At 42.5% G+C, this 22,625-nt stretch overlaps 2 protein-coding genes across 39 annotated transcripts in view; one reads left to right on the forward strand and one right to left on the reverse strand.

Annotated features, from left to right (window-relative positions):
• UBN1 (ubinuclein 1) overlaps nt 1–1,009 on the reverse strand; it is a 29,513-nt gene extending 28,504 nt beyond the window's left edge. For 2 of the 3 annotated variants that reach the window (XM_083584936.1, XM_083584934.1), the window contains exon 1: nt 875–1,009. The gene's annotated coding sequence lies outside the window, so the exon portion shown is untranslated. Of the gene's footprint in view, nt 1–509; nt 799–874 lie in introns of those variants that run through there. The other variant, XM_083584935.1, reaches the window with a different exon arrangement.
• Nucleotides 1,010–1,540: 531 nt separating this feature from the next.
• The window catches only part of GLYR1 (glyoxylate reductase 1 homolog), a 42,886-nt gene continuing 21,801 nt past the window's right edge, over nt 1,541–22,625 (forward strand). For 16 of the 36 annotated variants that reach the window (XM_083585214.1, XM_083585225.1, XM_083585245.1 and 13 more), the window contains exons 1-5: nt 1,541–1,676; nt 13,419–13,455; nt 15,438–15,517; nt 21,620–21,758; nt 22,271–22,489. In XM_083585214.1, the coding sequence (XP_083441340.1) occupies nt 1,621–1,676; nt 13,419–13,455; nt 15,438–15,517; nt 21,620–21,758; nt 22,271–22,489 (531 nt within the window). In that variant the 5' untranslated portion in view covers nt 1,541–1,620. Of the gene's footprint in view, nt 2,100–13,418; nt 13,456–15,437; nt 15,518–21,619; nt 21,759–22,270; nt 22,490–22,625 lie in introns of all 36 variants that reach the window. The other 20 variants (XM_083585222.1, XM_083585228.1, XM_083585226.1 and 17 more) reach the window with 8 other exon arrangements.

Below are 22,625 nucleotides of genomic sequence, written 5' to 3' on the forward strand. Positions count from 1 at the left end.
AAGTCCACCTGTTTCAACATTCTCTCTCACACACTGATGGGTCAGATAGATACATGGCTGTTTCCTCTGGACTTGCCCCAAGTATTCAGAGGTACACTGTCTCAGTATAGGGAAGCCCCATTGTGCTGTTGTCCAAAAGACACCAGCAAGGGTACAAGATCTATCTTGACATATCTACTTAACCCCCAAAGTGGGGAAATCTGAGGCCCAACTCCCACCAGCCGCAGCAACAGGCCAATAATCCTGAGGGGTGATGGGAGTGCAGAGCCCAAGAACATCTGGAGGCGTACAAGATCCCTCCACTGCTGGTCTGATCCAACGCTCCCAATTTCCAAAAGCAGTCAAGAAAGCTTCTCCAGGAAGCTCACAAAAGCAGAACCCTGGTCCTCCCCCCCCCCCACCACCTGCACCTTTATTTACCCACAGCATCTAGCACTGACGTAGACTGCTCCAGCACATGGAGGTTTTGTTTACAGACATCCCAGGTAGTAGCTCCTGATGTAACTCACTAGGGGTTTTCCGGTGTGGCGTGTAAGAGGCTATGAAAAGATTCCCGCACCGATCCATGCACCCAAAATAAATGCAGAAGCACAAATGGCAATTTCCAACACTTTGCAAGGGCTGCCCACCCACGCGCACACTTCCCCTGCATTATGTATTAGGGGCAAAGAGCGGAGAAGGCCGAAGCTCATCTCCAAGTCCGGGTTAATCGGGCGGGGGAGGGGCGGGGGGTTCAAAGAAAAGGTGTCGGTTATCCCCAGCCGGCGAGGTGGCGAAAGGAAGGCCCCGTTGCCCCTGGTAACGAGGGAGGCGCTTTGGAGCGCCTGGGGAGGTTTGTCCCTTCTCCCGCCCTCTACCCGAAAGCAACGCTTACCGGCGCGCCTCCATTTCTTCGACTCCAAAGTCGCCTCACGGCACCTCTCCGCCTTCCCTCCGGCTACCTCAAACCGTTGCCGAGGCCTCAGCAGCTAACCCTTCTCGCAAGCGCCGCCGCCGCTGCTGCTGCTGCAACTGCCGCCGCCGCCGGATCCAATTCCTCGCTCCCTCAAGTCACGTGCAAGGGGAGAGGGCGGAGAGAACGAAAAACAACAAGCCAGGGTTGGAGGGAAACCCCCGAGGCCCGCGTCACGTGACGCCAACGGAACGCGCTCGCGCTCTTCGCTTTTTGACAAGCGGAGCAGGAGGAGGAGGAGGGCGGGGGGAGGTCACGCGCGGAGCTCTCCCTCGTCACATGCAAAGGGCCGGCCTATCAGAGAGCGCGCTGATCTTACAGGGCATCGCTTCCCATCCATCTCTCCTCTTCCCCTCCCGTCGGTCTTTGTATTGCTGCTGCTGTTGAGGAAAGGAGGGAGGGGGCGGCGACGGAGTGCGTGCTGCGCGCGCGCCAGCCAGTGTCCCGGTAGGCTCTGCGGCAGAGTGGGGGGGAGAGAGAGAGCGAGAGAGAGAAGGAAGGAAGAGGAATAGCAGTAGGGATCGTCGTCGCTGCCAATTCTGGCTGCTGAGGGGCGGAAGGAGGGGGAGCCTGAGGAGGGGTGTGGCGGCGTCGGCTGTAGAGGAGGAGGAGGAGGAGGTGGTAGCAGCGGCGGCAGCAACAGCGACGGTGCCGGCCGGGTCAGGAAAATGGCTGCGGCTGCGGCTGCTGTTCCTGTGAACCTGCGGCTCGGAGACCTGGTGTGGTGAGTTGCGGGGTGGCACCGGGGCGGTTGGGGGGCGCCTCGCCTCTAGAAAGGGGTGAAACGGGAAAAGCTGAACCTTCTGGCCTGGGCCTCGTAAGCCCGCAGGCGGCCATCGTCGCCGTTTGTGGGCAGAGCCCTGCGAAGGAGGGACACCCCCCCCTTCCTCAGGCACAAACACGGACTCGCCTTGTGGGAGGAGGCACGGGCAAGTCAGCCCCGCGAGGACTTGGGGCGGGATGTGGGGCTAGACTTGCCTCCCGACCACCTTCCTAGAGGGGAAATGTGCCACCTTTAAGGGGAGGGGAAAGAAGTCGTTTCGTAGGGGGGCTGCTAGAGGTGGCGGCGAGCGACTCGACTCGAAGGGCGGCGCGGCCTGGGGCAAGTTGCGCGTGAGAGGAGTTCACTTTTAAGAGACAGAAAAAGGTAAGCTTTGGTGTGAGCGGAGAAGAAAGACGAAAACGAGTAACATTATCCGGGTGGTCGGGAGATGGGGAGGAGTTAAATCTGAAACACCACCCCATGGCTTCCATTAAATGTAGCCATATTGGGGGCCACTACAGTTTCCTAAACACGCAACTTCAGTAGTTAAGAGGCTTGGGCCTCCTCTGGTTTTCTGCATTTCTAGTACTGGAAGAAACTGAGGTAAAGAGGCAAACTTGGTTGTGGGGAGGGGAGTGCGTGCTAATATTCTCAGTAAGCTGGCAAACTTGTGAGGAAGGGATATTCCACATCAGTTGGGTTGGTCTTTTGGTACTAGAAATGGAGCCAAGGGTAAATTCCTGCCAGCACTCAGTGTGAGCCAGGAAGTCTTAGGATCAAACTTATTGAAGCCTTAAGCAAGTTACTTTTTTCCTTTAGTTTTAGTTTTTAGACAGCATTGTGTAGAAAATGGCACTGACATATTCCGGAATGGAGCAAAGATTGTAATTAGAATTGTACGATAATGAATTAATTAAAAGTACTTTTGAAAATTCAAATCAAGGTTACTGCTAAATAAACGGAGCTCTAGGTGGCTCGATGAGTGATCCTTTTAATTGGACCGACTAAATTCAGTGAGAGTTGTTCTGGAAGCTATTGTTTACTGTTGAAATCTGACTTGTTGAAATCATTGTAAATTGCAGTGAGTACTTAAAGCAGAGTTGTCGCACACAAAGTTACTAATAGTGATAGTTATTTTAAATAACACACTTAATATACAAATGTCTTACTGTTTTATTTTACTTTTACAGCAACCCTGTGATTCAGGTTGCTGCTGTTCTTCTTTGCAGGATCTGAAGTGGAGAGGTAGTGACTTGGCCAAAGCCACCGAGTTAGTCCATAGCTGAGCTGGGATTTAAATTCAGGTTTTATATTGTAATCCTATTGGTATTTACTCTGAAGTAAGTTCCACTAAGTTTAGGGGAGCATACTTCCACGTAAGTGTGCACTGGGTAGTGTCCTCACAAGCTTTTGTTCTCATTTTTATTCTCATTTCGTCTTGTGGGATAGATCACCAATGCAGCCACTTTACAAATGGGAAGCGTGAAAAGTGTAATGGCTTCTCTACCAAAAGGATACTTTCCTTTTTTACACTAGTTAGTCCAATCGAGTTACTTGAAAAACCGAGGAACCTGCCCCCAGTACAACAGCTAACCAGGTTTAAATTATAATGAAGTGTAGTAGTTACTCTGCAAAAAATGCTTTCTAAATTTGGATCCTTTCTAGAATGTTATAACAACAGAATGTGTGGCTATTGTTAATGCATAATTTAGAAGTGGGCAAATAAGTTGAGCTACATTGGAATTTGTTCAATGAGTAGTACAAAACCTTTTCTCCCTGCTCCTTTGTGACTTCCCACAATCATAGTATGCACTAAGAGCCACAAGGGAGCTGTTCCATAAAATTATTTGATACATCTTGACTGTCTCTTCATTATATGCCCAAAAATATATTTTTTTTCAAAAACCAGAACTTCAAATTATGTTCTTAATTAACGAGCACAAAGTGATTGTTGAAAATCCCACATAATGCAGTGAGGATACTCTGGAAATAACATTGCTAGTCTGCAAAAATGTTTGCTAGCCTTCTGAGGACTGGCAGCAAACTGTTGTGTTTCTGTGCTGGGGGTGGGCACTTTCCTCATCTGATTGTTTCTCTGCCAGCCCATTCATTCACTAGCATAGAATTTTATACACTCAGTTTTATGCATTAGTCCCTTTATGGTTTCTAGGCCGGTGCTTAAATGCAGGGTTGGTGTCATTGCTTGGCTGTGTTAGGGTTGAGGTACCAAATGGGGTAATCATCTGGAATTGCCAGTGTAATGGGCACCTTTTGTAAGAGAAGGAGCCAGTAATTATATGTGACTGTGCTGGAGTTGGTGCACAAATACAGAACTGGAAGCAAGACTTAATTCTATGAAATTTTTATCTGGGCCTGTGAAGCCTGGGTTTTTTTCCAGGGTAGTAGCTCAAGGCCATTGAATGCCAAGCAAGTAGTGAGTCTGCTTCTGGTAGTTAAAGCCTTGTCTTCATTGAGCAGTGGTGTCTGAGCAATATGACTTATTTCAAGAGCCACTGAGCAATTTATTTTTTGTGTCCTCAAGATGGGTCATATACCACCAGAACTACAGTACACAGATTTTGCTCCCAAGAGAACATGGCGAATAGTAAAATTTTGGCATCAGCTATTGAGAATCTGGAAAAACTGGCATTTATTCATCTTTACATATAAGTGTGGCTTATTGGCAGATACCTCTGCCATGCGAAGAAATCATATTCCTATTGTTTTTTGCTCTAATAATGACTTCTGTTAAGCACTGTCTTATTTAGTGTTTCTGCTAATTCTTCTTCTAAATCGTTGTCTTAAACAGATTTGTTTTAACTTTGAAACAAATAGCTATATACCGTATTTTTTGCTCTATAGGACACACTTTTTCCCCTTCAAAAATGAAGGGGAAATGTGTTTGCGTCCTATGGAGCGAAGACGCCATAGCCCCGCAACCCTCTTCCCGGCTGGAGAGGTGACGCACGGCTATGGCAGGAGCCTCTTTAGCCGCGCGCCACCTCTCCAGCCGGGAGAGCGCATGCGGGGCTAAAGAAGCCCGCCGCAACCCTCTCCCAGCTGGAGAGGTGACGCGCAGCTATGGCAGGAGCCTCTTTAGCCGCGCGCCACCTCTCCAGCCGGGAGAGCACGTGCGGGGCTAAAGAAGCCCGCTGCAACCCTCTCCCAGCTGGAGAGGTGACGCGCGACTATGGCAGCAGCCTCTCCACTGCGCGACTTTCCGCTGCTCCCCGACCTGCTCTTTGGGGCTGGTGGTGGGCTTCCCCCCGCCAGCCCCAAAGAGCAGGTCGAAAGGAACCTGAAGCCTGGAGAGCGAGAGGGGTCAGTGCGCACCAACCCCTCTCGCTCTCCAGGCTTCCAAGGTAGCCGCCTGAAGGTGACTGAACGCACCTTAAACGGCACCTTGTTTTAGAGGGGGAAAACAAGAGGGGGGAAATTCTCCCCCTCTCTGTGCAGCGCCTCCTGCTGCTTCGCTGAAGGGGCACTGGGCAGAGAGGGGGAGAATTTTTTTTTCTTGTTCTCCCCCCTCTAAAACAAGGTGCGTCCTATTGTGCGAAAAATACGGTACTCAACTTGCAAGTTTGTATTAGTTTATATACGAAAGAAAACTAATTATACAATCCTGGCAATAACCATCTCAGATTTCTCATCTGACTTGCTAACAGAGAAGCTAGAATGTGATTTATTCAGATGATGCATTTCCAGTCTGTGTTGGCTGTTGTACTCAACTTGTGAAGTCATTAAATATGAGTTCAAGTTGGAATTCGCATGTAGCTTTGTGGATAGACTTTGATGATTATTTAGTCATGTGCTAATATATTGAGAGATGTGCTATAAAGAGGGATGGCAGCAGAGTGAGTGAGTGAATGCCAGCCTAACTTAATCTCATAATAATAATATATTATATATTATATATATTGTATATAATAATAATAATAATAATAACAACAATCAACTTGGTTGTTGCTTGTTCTATATGCCAGTGTTGATTCTTGGTGTTTTGCTTCCAGGTTTGTGTCTAGCACGGCAGCTTTTGGCCCTTCCTTAATTGCTTTGCTTTGCTTATTGGCAGGAATGTTTTTTCCTAGCCCTGTAAATAGGTCCAAGATTAACATGGGGACTTGTGTAATGGCTGTTAATATCACTAAAGTAGGGGGAAAGGTATGTTCCCTACATGTGACCCTTGACAAACTTTCAAAAACTGGTGCTTGCTTGAACTTTTGGATCTATAAAGTGTAGTGCTCACTTTGTAGAACAACGTTCTTCTTCTCTAACTTCTATGAGCCAGCATGGCTAGTAGCCATAGATTATGGAAGTTGTAGTCAAGTAACCCCTAGAGGGCCACACAGTTCCTCCACTCTTGGTTTATGGACAGCAAAGCCAGTAAAAGGAGTGGTGTTAGGAGTATCAGTGAAGTAAGCATCGGCAGGGATGATAGGCATTGTAGTCCAACAGCTTCTGGAGGGCAACAGATTGGAAAAGCCTGTCCTAAGGGAAAGTGGCATTTGCCGTCTGTCTTCCACACCAGGAGAAAGGTAATTGCTTTCATTTCCCTTTGTGCTTTCTGATACAACTTCTACCTACACTAGCAGGAGAAGATGAATTTTCAGTGGCATGAAGTCAGGGTTCCACAAATGCACTTGCCAAATTGCTGTTGGCGACTGTGAATCTAATTAAAGCACACCCACAAACTCAAATCTCAGCACATGATATCTTTTCCCCTGCATTTTTTTGTACAAACGTAAATAATAAAACATGACGTGACTAACAAAAAATGGATCACTAGGGAAGTAAAATACTAAACATTATTTTACAGTACGTAATAATCAGTACATAATAATAAACCAGTAAAATGAATTCTTCAATAAATCAACTTAGAAAACACAGAGTAATATGGGAAAGCTAATGAATAGTACCTGCTTATCTATGCTATATTGCAATGTATGTGCTATTTTATTTGCATATTTAATAAAATCACACCATACCTTGTAAAACTTATTGTTTCTCTGTCCCCTTGCCACCTTCAATTTTTGCGACAGCTTTTCCATTGTTCCCCAGACTATACTATACCAGTGATCAATATTCATTAAATTCAAGGTTTTCCAAGTTCTGGCTATTACCGTTCTAGTTGCTGTTAATAAATGTGTTATTAATCCCTTCCTATTTTGTCCATATCTGGAATATATAAATTAAGTAAGGCTAATGCTGGTGTTACTGGAATTGTCTGAACTATAATCTGAGATAACTTTTTTAAAACTTTCTTCCAACATTCTACTTTTTGTGGACATTCCCAACACATATGTTGGTATAAATTGTTGGTATAAATTGGCATCCTCTGCAACACAACAGAGAACTATTGGGCTGTGTATAAGATAGGCACCTCAGTGTTAAATAACACCCATGCAGTTTTTAGTGAATACTCCCTAGGTTTTGCTGACATATTTATATGGTGCTTTGGTCCATAAAAAATTCTATTTATCATCTTCAATGTTTATATCCCAATTTAATTCCCACCAGCTTTTTATATTTTGTTGGGGCAAAATTGCTTCTCAATAAGTTTTGTATAAAAGGGAAAGTAATCCCTTAGTCCTCTTCCTCCATTATGGTGGCAGCGGGGCTTGTTTTGTGCCAAGCAGGAAATACAGACCTGCCCATCCCTCAAATCTCCCAGCACGTGTACAGAAGATTTGAGGGAAGGGACCAGCTGCTCACTTTGGGTTGGTGTTTTCATACACTTGGAAGCATCATAACTCTTTGTATTACAGTTTGAAGGTACTGAAAAGCAGTGAGAAACTGACACCTTTTCTCTCCAGAGCTGCTTTTTTTGTTGGGTGTCATGGAAAAAAGGTCATTGGTCATCTGCAAGTAACAGCTGGCTAAGACCACCAGCTAAAACTTGTAGATTCCTGTATGAGACCTCCCTATAAAAAAAGACTCCATATTTTTATGCACCTATTTACACCTTTCATATCTAACCCCGAATTGCATTTTTTTCTTGAGGGCTTTTTTAAATTAAGCTTGAATGTTGCTGACTGCCGGTTGGCTATTTTGTTGCATGTTTTTTATTGTTACCTATTTAATCATGTATTCACGGGTGTCATCAGGGTTGGACCAGTTTTTAATAATGAATGAAACCATAGCAAGATTTGGATTACAAGGCTTCCATCTACATATTGTATAATATTGAATTGTCTAGGAGGTGTAAGTATCTGTGTCAGTTTCACTTCTCAGCAGTGATGTAGGGCTGAAATATTTTCATTTCTAAAAATTAATTGCTTTGTAAAATTCATTAGTTGATGACAGTGTAACATAATAATAATAATAATAATAATAATAATAATAATAATAAATAATTTATTATTTGTACCCCGCCCATCTGGCTGGGTTTCCCCAGCCACTCTGGGCAGCTTCCAACAAAGATGAAAAATACACTAAAATGTCACATATTAAAAACTTCCCTGAACAGGGCTGCCTTCAGATGTCTTCTGAATGTCAGGTAGTTGTTTATCGCTTTGACATCTGATGGGAGGGCGTTCCACAGGGCGGGCGCCACTACTGAGAAGGCCCTCTGCCTGGTTCCCTGTAACTTGGCTTCTCGCAGTGAGGGAACCGCCAGAAGGCCCTTGGAGCTGGACCTCAGTGTCCGGGCAGAACGATGGGGGAGGAGACGTTCCTTCAGATATACTGGACCGGGGCCGTTTAGGGCTTTAAAGGTCAGCACCAACACTTTGAATTGTGCTCGGAAACGTACTGGGAGCCAATGTAGGTCTTTCAAGACCAGTTTTATATGGTCTCGGCGGCCACTCCCAGTCACCAGTCTAGCTGCCGCATTCTGGATTAGTTGTCGTTTCCGGGTCACCTTCAAAGGTAGCCCCACGTAGAGCGCATTGCAGTAGACCAAGCGGGAGATAACCAGAGCATGCACCACTCTGGCGAGACAGTCTGCAGGCAGATAGGGTCTCAGCCTACGTACCAGATGGAGCTGGTAAACAGCTGCCCTGGATACAGATTTGACCTGTGCCTCCATGGACAGCTGTGAGTCCAAAATGACTCCCAGGCTGCACACCTGGTCCTTCAGGGGCACAGTTACCCCATTCAGGACCAGGGAATCCTCCACACCTGCCCGCCTCCTGTCCCCCAAAAACAGTACTTCTGTCTTGTCAGGATTCAACCTCAATCTGTTAGCTGCCATCCATCCTCCAACTGCCTCCAGACACTCACACAGGACCTTCACCGCCTTCACTGGTTCTGATTTAAAAGAGAGGTAGAGCTGGGTATCATCTGCATACTAATGATAACATTAGACAAACATGTTTTCTGCATGGCAGTTTCAAAGTTGTAATTAAATGTTTTTCATGTGATCTTAGAAAAAGGAAGACAGTACATTTTATTTTGTAAATAGGTAAAATGCAAATACAAACCAAACATGAATTCATCAGATTGGCTGTGCAGTTAAAATCAAAGCCAAACCTAAAATCCATATAGACTTGGGGCTGCAAGTGTGTTTATATTTAGTTGAAGTCAAATATTCAAAATCAAATTATGCTCTGTTTAAAGCATCAATATTTTTCTAACTAAAAATTATCTGGAAAACCCCCATCACTGCTTCTCAAATAGTAATAAAGTATGATGTTTGTCTAATCCTAAGATAGGCATTTAGCCTATCTTAGTTGTTAACTTCAGGTTCCAAGCAGCCTTAAAGTGCACAGCTTGACCAATAACTGCTGGTAGAATTTGAAAAATATGAGGGGCCTGATCATCTAGGCCAGTGTTTCTCAAACTTGGGTTGCCAGCTGTTGTTGGACTACAACTCCCTAGCTGGCAGGACTAGTGGTCAGGGATGATGAGACTTCTAGTACCAACAACAGTTAAGACCCAAGTTTGAGAAACACTGGTCTAGGCTAAGAATTACGACATTTCCCCGGCTCAGAAATGGAAACAAGAGGAAATACCGACAATTCAAGAATGGAGAATGAAATTGACTGACTATGCGGAACTGGACAAACTGACTGGGAAAATAAGATATGCCCGAAACCAAAAGTTCATCGAGGATTGGGGAAAATTTGTAGATTATCTGAAAAAGATATGTGAGGTGCAAACAACGCTAGTGGGGTTTCAAGAAGCACTGTAAAATTTTAAGAGGTATTGCTGAAAGAAAATAGAAAAGGGAGGGAAGACAAATGGCAATGCAATTAAAGGAATGCGTACTGAAGGGCAAAAATGGATGATTACCAGAGAAGTTGAAGGAAGTCCAAAATTTGTATTTTGTTAAAATCAGGTAAATTGGGATAGAATTGTATGATTGTATCGAAAACTAATAAAAATTTATTATTAAAAAAAAAGAATTACGACATTTCCCCATTCTTTAGGACTTGCTGCTTAATTTGATTCTGCCACCTAATTACTGGAAATCCTTTCCCCCCACCCAACCATGCCTATTAGTCTTTCTCCTGTGTGGACTAGCTGTTTCCACCTTGACCTACCATGGTGTTTGTAACTTGTCTTATGATGGCTAAGTGTGCAAACTGTCACCAAAGCTCTGCAAACTATTGCTTAGAAATATGATTGTGTGTGAGAGAGCTTAAGCTTTGGGTTGGCAGTGGATCCCCAGGTGTTTCATATTGCAAGAAACGTAAATTATTTATTTTATTATTTAGTATTTTATACAGTATGGACAGGATCCAGAGTTCCTGTGAGTCAAGTCAAGGCACTGGATGCTCCTGCTGTAGGAAGGGGGGAAAGTGATTTCTGTCATTTACTTCTTCCTCGCCCTGGGTCCCCTGAAAATCTGCTCCAAAAGGAACGTTGGCAACTGTATCAGAGGAACTGCAGGAGGGGGAAGAGGAATCAGCTAATATATTTCTGCTCCCCTCCCCCCCCCTTTGGGGGAGCCTCCATAGGCACTCATCCTCTACTGCAAACACAAGGCACATTCTAGTCCCAAGCCTATATCTTTTAGCATATAATGATCTGTGCAGTCTATTATCTCTTGCAGTCTAAGCCCAAGTTACACTATTGCTTTTTCTTTCTTTTTTTGTAAACAAGCCTGTGGAGTCATGGAAACAGACTATTTTGATAGAGCTTAGCAGTATGGCTTGCCTGTGCTGGTTTAATCTAAACTGAGATAAACAGGCCTTAAGTCAAGGACTATGCATCTTGTGTGTTAAACTATATGAATTTAAAACGAGCTTTATGATAAGTTGTTTTACACGGATTTTGTAGACGGCAAGGAAAGGCAACATAAACATAAGCAATGGCCTCGATATTGTGAATAACATTCATTGGAAACCGCATTTATGTATATTATCTAGTAGACTACAAAATCAGGACCATTATTGCAGTGTTTTGTGGTTACCTTAGGTGATTACTTAATCTCTGCATTATTATTTTTCTAGACAACCCTCCATTCCTTGGGTTAAAAATTCTTTCCAAAATTTGGTTTGTGTAAGAGGTTGAGGCAAAACCCTTCATATTCTTTGCCCAACCTAGGCCCTAGAAGGTTTGGAACCACTGAAAAAGATCCACAAGATATTAACATGATTTGTGGAAGCATCATGGAAAAGAAGCTGAATAGACATTGTGAAGTGTGTATAACCTGTTTATCAGATTGTACTCAAGTAAAAACATAGCACCTGGACCTCTGAGACTTGGTCTTTCAATCAATTGTACATTATACACCAACCTTTTCTCCACTTGGACTATTGCTAGAAATGGTATAACAATCAGACAGTGAACTATTGGCATATAATAGCTAGGGCAAAACATATCCTGCGCCCCATTATTTCTGACAAGTTCCAGTATTTGAGGTACCTTACTGCTGTGTGCACTCCATTTCCCTTCCATGTAAAGTAGTTGCATGAACAATTCAGAATAAGTTACTTAAAAGTGACTGCAGCACATTCTTTCATGAGAAAATCATTAGGTTTCCATATTTAGCAGCATTAAAGAAACCTCAATACATGAAGCTAATGAAAATGCACATTCTTTGACCAGCCTGAAACAAACTTAGATTTTTAGGACTATTTTCTTAAATGCGTCCTAGTAAAAAAAGTCAGAAAATGTTGCAGATAACCTTTTCCCCGGGGGGGGGGGGGTGTCAGACAGGTATACAGTGGTACCTCGGGTTAAGAACTTAATTCGCTCTGGAGGTCCGTTCTTAACCTGAAAGTGTTCTTAACCTGAAGCACCACTTTAGCTAATGGGGCCTCCCACTGCTGCTGCGCAATTTCTGTTCTCATCCTGAAGCAAAGTTCTTAACCCGAGGTACTATTTTTGGGTTAGCGGAGTCTGTAACCTGAAGCGTCTGTAACCTGAGGTACCACTGTATTGCCTAAAATAAAATGCAGAGGTTTGGGGTGGTAGTCAACAAAGTTTTAGTCAGAGTAGATCCTTTTAAATTAATTAATGTCATTAAGTTGGGCCTATTAGTTTCAGTGAGTCTACTCTGAGTAAAATTTAGTTGAACGCTACCCTTTAAAAACCTGTTTTCTAAGTACTTTTCCCAGTTGACCTCCAGGCAGGGCTCACCAGTGTGTTGCACTTAAGATGTCATTGAACTCACAATTCCATCAGCCCCAACCACCACAGCCAAAGGTCAGAAATGTTGGGAATTAGCGTCCATTGTCCAATAACATCCAGAAGGCACAACATTGGCTTCTTATATGTTAGCTCATATTTTATTGTTTGTAGAATCTTAACTTTAAACCATTTCTGTTCTGTGACAATGGAAGATGTATAAAACCATTCACCCTACCTAAGCTAAGGGTCTAGTGATACTGTGAGCATATGTAATCTGTTTTCCCCCTTCATTTTCTATGGGGTAGTATCTCTAAGGAGTACAACATGGTGTGTGTGGAGAATTTTGTAAGCTGTAAACTTAAAACTCACATGCCTGTCTTTTGTCATGAATACATGTCTAGATGAGACCATGCGCTCCAGGGAGCTCAGTTTTCATATATAATCATGTAGATAGATGTCAATGTTATTCCATATATGGTAGCTCTCTTTGTGAGGAAACAGTCAAATGTGAACGATCTGGGCTCTTCAGATATTGTGGGACCCAAGAGATCCTATTTTAATTTGAAAGTAGTCCATTTAAGGAACTGCTAGCTTTGATCTGGGATTCGATGGATAATACAGTTATGAGATTCAACCTGGTATGGTCCTGAGGCAATCTGTACTCATTGCAAGCTAAACATGCATGCAACCAATTTATGCAGGAGAAATGAAAAGGGGGTAGTTGAAAATTTAGGAAAACCAAGCATGTTTCTGGTTTATTTTTCTGGTTGCTTTATTTGTCCTACTGACATCTGCCCTTGGGAGGCTTGTCACAAGGATTGTAAATAGCCACTGAGCTGAATGCCTGTGGCAAAAAAGAATTCCCTTCATGTGAAGAAGCTGGGAAATTTGATGATTAAAAAAAGACTGATTTTGCAGGCAGTCCAGCAAATGTGTCTGGATATGTTTGTAAGTCAACTTGTTATGCATGGGAACATGCACTCAAGAAGATACTAGCAAGATTTTGCCTCAGTTCCAGGGAAGAGGACATTCTTTAGCACCCATGGAAGAATATTGTCCTGGATTCATACTTCCCCCCCTAAATTGCTCTCAGTTTTCTTTTCTAGTAGTACTGTGTAAGTGAAGAATGTTGAAGAGTTGCTGCTGTTTGTCATAGCCATTGGCTGACTTCTGGTTTTTCTATAGGGGGAAGCTGGGCCGATACCCTCCTTGGCCAGGAAAGGTGAGTTCTAGTGTGCACTTCACTTACTTTTGGTGTTCTCTTTATTGGGGTAACATATTTTTATTAATGTCAAATGCAATGTGTAGATCTACATTTCCTGCAATTATCAGTTGACCCACAGCATGTTACATAAACCAAAGTGAATGTAGACCAGTTTAGGTGGGTTTTGAAATCAATTGTACTCCTGGATGTAGCTACTTAGCCGTTTTTCTGTCTTTCTGAAAAACTGCTTTCCCTTTTTTCATAAGTAAGCCCTGACACTACCCTCAAATAAAATGTGCAATCAGATCTTATGAATGAAATAAGTCCCATTTGCGTTCAGAGGGACTTTCACTCAGATGACAATGAATAACTGCCAAAGGAAAATTTTGAAGGCTAAAGATTTATTTGTAAATGTATTTTTGTTTTGCAAAAGCTCCAGATTTAGGCCTAAATAATATCCACCAGAAAGGGACGCGGGTGGCACTGTGGGTTAAACCACAGAGCCTAGGACTTGTCGATCAGAAGGTCGGCGGTTCAAATCCCCACGACAGGGTGAGCTCCCGTTGCTTGGTCCCTGCTCCTGGCAACTTAGCAGTTTGAAAGCACGTCAAAGTGCAAGTAGATAAATAGGTACCACTCCAGCAGAAAGGTAAATGGCATTTTCGTGCACTGCTCTGGTTCGTCAGAAGCAGCTTAGTCATGATGGCCACATGACCCGGAAGCTGTATGCTGGCTCCCTCGGCCAATAAAGCGAGATGAGCGTCACAACCCCAGAGTCAGCCACGACTGGACCTAATGGTCAGGGGTCCCTTTACCTTTACCTTTAATATCCACCAGAAGTTCCATGATGTTATGCTGAGAGATGCCATGCTGGTGGAATCACACATAGTTGGCCTGGCTTGCAGTTGCTGGGGGCAGGCTCTTGGGGGCCCTGTAGAGATTAATCGGTTCAGCCAGGCTGGTGAAAAGGAGTTGCTCAGTGGCATGGTGTGTCCATGTCATTCGTACCTTACAAAGCTACTCAGTCTTGTTCTCTTGTGCCGTTACTCTAGATCTGCAGGAAAAGCATGCTCATGTACCATAATTCATTGCTTGGGTTTGATTCTCTTACAGAAATGCTGTCAGCCTGTTTTTCATTCTCTGGCCTCTCACAGTTCTGCTGTGTATAAAAGAATGGAACATCTTAGCAAAATTTTAGTAGGAGGAGCTCAGTGTGGGCGTTTCAATATCAATTCAGTATCTGTGTGCTAGAATCAAAGGCACAGTTACTGCAATTACTTTATTCCATTATTTGATATATCACCGATTAGTACAGTGTTTGATTGCTTCCATTCACTCGAATAAATGATTGACGAGTGTGACAGATGTCTGGCTTTATCTCCTGAAAAGCTGGTGCTTTTGTAGCATTTACCTTGCAATCAGTTTGTTACTCTAGGGATAATTACAGTCTGTCCTGATGCTGTGTTGTGTATGGTGTACTTAACTATGCAAAGCCTGTTGCAGAATTACCATCTAAACTTAGTCTATATCAACGTAACTGGCGTGATTGCGAGGCATCATGCTTTGAACAGCATAATACACAGATAGCCTCATTTGCTCGTTGATTGACATGAGTGGTGCAAGTTGTTAGGGTACAACCTAGTGACCCAGAGTCCTAAAATGTGTTACACAAGTAGTTTGACATAATTGATTTCCAGAAAAATCTCAGAATGAGATATTTTTACATATACCTGTAAAAACACGTTACATGCATTTTTGTAATAAGCTTAGCCCAAAGTTTTAAGAGTAGCACTGCACTCAGGAATATGGGCCTTCTTTTTCTGGCATGAATATACCTTTAGTTACAAGGTATCTTTCCCCCCCCCCCCCAAATAATCTTGTTTCACAACAGTTTTTACCAATACATGCAAAGATTTTGGAGCGGGGTGGGTGGGTGGAGAATGTTTAAAAAGTTCTGTTTTTATTACCTCTAATTGTGGCTTCCTATGTTTCTCTCTCAGATTGTTAACCCGCCTAAGGACCTGAAGAAGCCTCGTGGGAAGAAGTGCTTCTTTGTGAAGTTTTTTGGGACTGAAGATCAGTATGTACCCACTTCTTTTCTGCCAGGGGGATCTATTTTTAAACTTTAGAGCCTTTGTAGAAAAGCTGGCACAGTGCAATTTCATGACCAGTAAAAATAGTCTTAATTTATCAGCTAGCAGCAGAAACCTCTAGAGCCTATGTGCTGGTGAAGGCTGAAGAAGCTGATGTACCAGCTTACCTAGGCATCAGAAATGTCCATAGCTTTTTTTAGACAGTTTAACACACATCCACATTTCCTGCATTAGGAAGAATTTGACAGCATGTAGTTGGCATTGAGATTTATATCAAGGCTGGGGTACCTGTGGCCCTCCAGATGTTGGACTTCAGCTCCCATCAGCCCAGCTAGCATGACCAGTGGTCAGGGATGATGGGCATTCTAGTCAAGTAATACCTGGAGGGCTGCAGGTTTAATGTACGGTTTGTTAATTTGAAAGTCAGACTTACATGTTGAATATTGTTGCAGTTGATATCAGTGATGTCCAGTGAAATATGAAGAAACTGGTTGGTGTAAAAAAAACTGAAAAGCAGTCTAGTTCATTCTCTCCCCGCCCCCATCGAAGGCAGGCATTTTTGACCATCTTCATTTGCAAAATTCAAACTTCTGGGTTCCATAAACAAGTGGAGCAGGAAGTAAAGCGGGACCTCTGTGGCACGTACAGAGAACCAAGGGAAGGGGTCAGGCATTTGCCTCATGGTGGATTTTGCAAACAGTTTGGTCTGCACAGCCCATTGGGAACTGCGTGAACAATCCCAGGAGAACCTTCTATATTGTATCATAATCATCCATCCCTCTGTTTCTGCTTCAAGTCTTCCCGTGCTTGAGGAGCTGGAGCCCAAACTGCATCAACCACGTACAAGAGAGAGGTATTAGCAGATTCAAGATACAATAGAGGTTTGCGGGTGCTTAGTAATCTTCAGTGGAAAACAACAACAAAGGGGTTTGGGAAACCCCCAAACATCCCCGTAAGACTTCAATGATACAAAATGTTGAAGGAGGAAAAATAAAAACCTGATAACCGTGTGGAAGGAGAAAAGTAATGGGGAGTGAACAAAAAGTACTCCGTGTTGCTACATTTTGTTGCAGGTTGCACTTATACAAAGTATTTCTACTGAGATATATGGACCAATGATCTGATGCTGTAAGCACCCACATATGATAATTTCATTTAAAAACTGGGCCATTGTGTCAGTATTCAACACATTATGCTTTAGACAACAGCATAAACTCCTCCTCTATACTTGCTTTTTCTTTTTCTGAAGCTTAAATATTTGGACTGACAGTGCCACACGAGAGAGTGCTTATTTTCTAGCCAGGTATATGTCCTCTAATAATTGGGGCATACATGTCAGTGCTTCAAGGCTGTTGCTATTCCTCACCCTTAGGTAAAGATTAAAGGATTACAGAATTTTGTAATTCTTTAAACTGGTTTTAACTTTACGTTTTTATATTGTTGTAACCTGCTATGGGAGCTTATGGTGAAGAGCAGGTAAGAAATAATACAACATCATGCGATGGGAACAAAAAAGGAGAAGGGAGAAACTGCAATATGCTTTTATTTGCAGTGGAAACTTTTGAAAAGTGGGTCGAAAGATCTGGAATGCTGTTTAGTTCCAGCATAGATTAATGAACAGATTGAAAATGAAAACGTTGATGTACCACACCAAACCAAATAGCAGTATGGCATGTAATTTATAATATAATTCAGTGAAGGAGGTTGGGTAAAGAGCAAGGCCTGAGGAATGTCTTAATCATGTCCTATTAAATGATTTCTGTCTGCTGAGCAGTGGATATTTCATTCAAGTACAGGCTACATTTTATGTATAAGGGAAAGGCAAGATATAAGCAGGGCTCTGTGTTCTGCAATTTGAGGGGGGCATAGAAGATTGTATTGCAAAAAAATAGTTTCCTGAGGCAAGCAAAGTGAGTTTCTAGCCCTTACTGCGTTTATAGAAACAGGAGAGTTGATGCAAAGTACATTTATACTTTAAACTGTCCTGTCATCTTTGGCTGAAGGGCAGTATATAAAATTATTAAATAAAAAAATAAGAATTTCTATGATGCAGAATTTATTCTTATCACATAACTGGGATAAGAGTGGGATTTTTTTTTTAATTAAAAAAAAAATCATTCAGTGAAGTGGGCCCTTTGTGACCTGTGTCTAATCCTTGGGTGAACCTTTGAGTCAGTCATTCACTTTAAGTGGGAATTTAGTTACCATCTGACAAAGTGTGATAATGCTCTGTTAATCCTGGTTATCTCCTCCAGTTTCTGTAATGGAAACAAAGCAGTACCTTCAGTAATAAAGCAGAATTCAGGCAAGTGCTCTCCACCCATACTTTTGAGGAAAAACAACATAAACCTGAAGTAGTCAAGGAAAAAACCCAGTGTGCCTTCTGACAAACTAATTTATAGCTCATTTGTATAATATTTGCATCAACAACAACAACTAATAATAATAAAAAATAATTTGTTACTTATACCCTGTCCATCTGGCCGGGCTTCCCCAGCCACTCTGGGTGGCTCCCAACAGAATATTAAAAACACGACAAAACATCAAACATTAAAAACTTCCCTAAACAAAAACTATGTGATGTTTTTCACCACTCAAAGTATTTTACATGCATTATCTTATTGTAGTCTTTAACAGACACCCTGTAAGGTAGATCAGTATTATCCCCAAAGTGCAAATAGTGGGGGGAGACTGAGATTGTTAGGCTGAATTCATGGTAGAGGTAAAGTCTGAACCAGGGTCACCCTGACATAGTTTAACCTCTTAGCTACTATGCCACACCAGCTCTCTATGTATGATTAGGAACATCATATTATAGAGCCATTTGGGAATACGACTTAAAACTGTAGGTCTTGCCAGATGCAGATAATTTGTGCATCTAGGAGAGAGTTTCTAGCATATTGTGCTGGTATGCCTATGTGTGCTATGTGCATTTCACAATACTTCACAATGGAAGACTTCCCAAGTGACTCTTTTGTGCTGTATTTGGTTGAAACAACCTCCCACTCCTGCCAGAAATAGGGAAGAAGTCAGTATGGATGTTTTATAGTGTATATCTCCCTAAAACACCTGATTGTAGGCTTCTGGGAAGAAACTGAATAGTCACGGTTGACCTTTTTTAAAAAAATTAATGCATAAATATTTGACTGAAACATTTCTTTTTAACCAAGTAATAGCTATGGCTTGTGGGCCCAGTTATGTCCACCAAGCCTCTCCTTTTGGCTTGAGAGACCATTTTAGCCAAGCCACAGCCACCTATGCTGAATGTGCAGGTAAATTCATATATTGCTGCTGAAACTCTGTTTACGTGTGCAATTTGATTGCAAACTGTTACCTCACAATTCAACTTTCTTTTTATTTATTTTTAAAGGCAAGTTTCTAGTAGAAATATTCTTGAAAGTATGTGTCTGTGAATCTTGAGAAATCTTAACTTTTGAGGGTTTGCTGAATAAGACATTCAGAGTTAGATATACGGCTTTAGTGCTACGCTTTCCTTCGCATTCTTCCCCATAGTTCCCTTTTTCAGAATAAGCAGACAGGTGCTATTCATGCAGCTTTCCTTGATGCACAATTGAGTTACCTCTAGGCCTGGGCAACGGTGGGTAGGTGGGCTGCACCCCGTGCTCCCGCGCTGCTTCCTTCAGGGGGGAAGCTGCACCGCTTTGCCGGCAGCCTGCCCCCCCCACTTCCTTAGGAGGCTTCGGAGTGGTGGACAGGTGGCACGGCGCTGCCCCATGCTCCCGGGCTGCTTCCTGGTATAAGCTCCCGGTATAAGCACTGGAAATACCCAACGCTGCACATGACTATAACCAACTTTAATAAGTGAAGGGGCATTTTTGGTTTTAAAATAAAAATAAAAGGAAAAAGCTCTCGTTCTGGTGACTGTTTGTAGAAGGAATAGTGCCAGAATGGTCATATACATGGCCTAGTTCATAATATCTTCCCCAATTTTGGAACAAAAGGGCACAACTGTGATGCCAAAACAAGGAAATGAGTTAATCCATACACATTCTCAGTGCCCAGCCTCCTGACTAAGGCTGCTGTGTGCCTAACTGCTTACCTAGAAGTAAGCTCAATTTAATTTATTAGGACTTATTTCTGAGTAGGTCTGGCTACCATTGCACTGTATATTATTAATAATAAAATGTTTTGTCTACAGGCTTAAATATTTGTATGTGTGTGCATATGTTAAGTCAGGATAAACTGCTTTAAAACACTAAAGTCTGAAATCAATAGCATAATTCTGCTAGGACCAATTCAAGTCATAGAAGAAGTGAATTAAAGCTTTTTTGAGTTCATAACTTTTATCAGGCTAGTAGGGATTGTGAGGAAGACAGATGTAATAGTTACTTGGCATAATGGAGAGCCCTGTTTGTGGTAATAGCTGAAGATTGAATGAAGGACAGATTGCACAGGTTTCTCACTGGGGCAAGAAAGGCTGAGCATATAACAACAATTCTGGCCTGACAGCGCTGATTATGAGTTAGTTTCCAGGCACAATTCAAAGTGCTGGTTTTGACCTGTAAAGTCTTAGGTGCCCCCCCCCCAACTGACCCAGACCCTGCAATCATCATCCGAGGCCCTTCTTTGTGGGGCCCCTCCACAGGCATTCTGGAAGATGGCAACATGAGAAAGGTATTTTCATTGGGCTAGCTCCCTGCTAGTGGAATGCTTGCTCAGGGCATGTTCGCCTGGCACCATATCCTTAAATGCTATGCAAAAACATACCTTTTTAATCATTTGGATTTTAACTCTCAGTGGCCTTTTTGTGTTGGTGAGATGTTTTAATGTGGAAGGTTATTTTCCAATGCTGGTTTTAATGTATCTATGTGTTTGGGTTATTTGTTTAAAATACTCTATAACTCGCTTTGAGTTGCTGTGGCAAAAAAATGACTAATAAACTTCATAAATAATAATAAAAAGAAAAAAAATTACTTAGACTTTTGGTTCTAATAAACAAATTACTCTACTATTGCTTTTGGATTCCCTTTTTCTAATGGACCAAAATTTCTTCCCACATTGTTTTGTCTACTAAAACTGCATACTATTCCTTGGTGCTTAAAAGTCAGGTGGAATGTGATTTTCTTGAGTTGGTGTTTAAGCATTTTATTGAGGCAACAACTCCTTTAAACAATGGTTTTTGCAACTCCACTGGAATTCTGTAGATAGAATAATGATTTATCTTATAAAATGATATGCATGGATACTGATTCTTTGTTTATGTGACAGAAGTTGTAAAGTTAATAGATTGCATATAGCAACATACCTACTGAGAAGGAGAAATGTCATTTAAAACATGTCATTAGGAACAAAGTCTAGGACTTGAAATATCAGAAATGCTATGGAAATGCATATAAAAGAAAACAGAAGAGGTGAATAAGTTCCCCTTCATTCTGTAATAGTTGAGTTCAGCTAAAGACATGTGTTCTTCCTAATTCAGCTAGGTGCTGCTAAGGAATCAGAGTTTTGCACAGGTATCCTAGCTGGACGGCTAACTGAAGAACAAAAACCAAGAAAAAGCACCATCCCACTCAGTTGTTTGGGAGTTGAAAGTCTGGCAGTGTGAGGGGTACCACCAAATTGAATTAGGAAAACCAAAGCAAAACCTTAATAGCTTAATTTACCCAATTCATTATAAGCAAAATAGCTCTTAGTCAGAAGTAACTTCTGATTTCACTAGTGATTTCCTTGAACACAGAAGACACTCTCACATTGAAAACCAGCAGTGGCATCTGAAGAAGAACTATTCTGCTTGAAAAACATCAAGCACAAACATGTTTGAGATGCGGTTTGTTAACAAGTAAACTGCTTTTTCAACACATTGGGTTCACCTCTAATTGAGGAGGTATGGGAGGGAATGCTTACAGATAACTGAAGCAGTATAAAGTTAGCTAAGAAGAGGATTTGCTGTGGGCGCTAGGTAGTATGCCACTTGTGAAAGTATATATGTTCCAAGGAAGGCTCTTGGAATACGGGGGTGGGGGGACAAAGTTTTCAGGTTTTGTCCACACATCTTGCTTGGAAGGGCTGCCAATTACCTCTGGGAGTGATATGACTGGAAAATACCATTTTGATTTCTCTTTTATTAGTGCTTGGATTAAAGTGGAGCAGCTGAAGCCTTATCATGCCCACAAAGAGGAAATGATCAAAATTAACAAAGGCAAGAGGTTCCAGCAAGCTGTGGATGCTGTGGAAGAATTCCTCAAAAAAGGCAAAGGCAAGGACCAGGTGAGTGTCCTTTCATTTAGTTTTGCCTCCTGACACCGTTCCCTGGAGTAATGAATGAAATGCTTCCGTTTTTACTTCATTGCCAGGTAGGTGTGACAGACTATGTCTCAAGAATTATACTATGGAACAGTGATTAGGATCACATTTAAAGTTGTAAAGCAGTTAAGTTTCACAATTCTGTCACCTCTCTGACCTCCTTAAAATGAACAGTGACAAAAGGATCGGCTGGATCTCCTTACAGCGTTGGAATGTGTTTGCTATGCACTCTGGAGTTAGAACTTTTTTTTCCTTATAAAGTAGGTGTCTGCCTAGAACACACAGCTGTGCTTTGCCTCTCCTTGTCTGTTCTAAATAGTAGCTTGAACTTGCTGAAACCCTGAGTTCAGGGTCCTTGGCATTCTTCGGATATCTGGCAAAACTCATGTTTGGATTTTGTGAGTTTGGGGACAACAAAATCCATGCCAGCTCATGCCCCTTCTTTTCCTCATCCTCTCTGTTCTGTAATCTCTCAGGCTTCTCATAACTCCACCGAAGAGAAGAATCGGCGGAATTCGAGTGAAGAGAGGGGCAAGCAGTCAGTGGGAGAAGAGAAACACAAAGCCAATTTGTCTGAAGGGAAGCCGAAGAAGAGGGTGTCTTCCGTTTCTTCAGAGCGAGGCTCAAAATCCCCTTTGAAGAGAACGTATGAGCAAAGCCCCCGGAAGCGAGGGCGCCCCCCTAAAGATGAGAAGGTTTGTGTTTTGCATCTCCTCCCATGCTCTGAGCTTGTCCAGATGGAATGTAACCTTAACAGCCAACCAGATGACTTCATTGTTGTGGCCATTTGAAAAGTTGCATGTGTTAACTGTTCAAAGGTCCACCAGGCAA

This window comes from Podarcis filfolensis, assembly GCF_964270895.1.
Source record: "Podarcis filfolensis genome assembly, chromosome: 14".
Classification (NCBI taxonomy): domain Eukaryota; kingdom Metazoa; phylum Chordata; class Lepidosauria; order Squamata; family Lacertidae; genus Podarcis; species Podarcis filfolensis.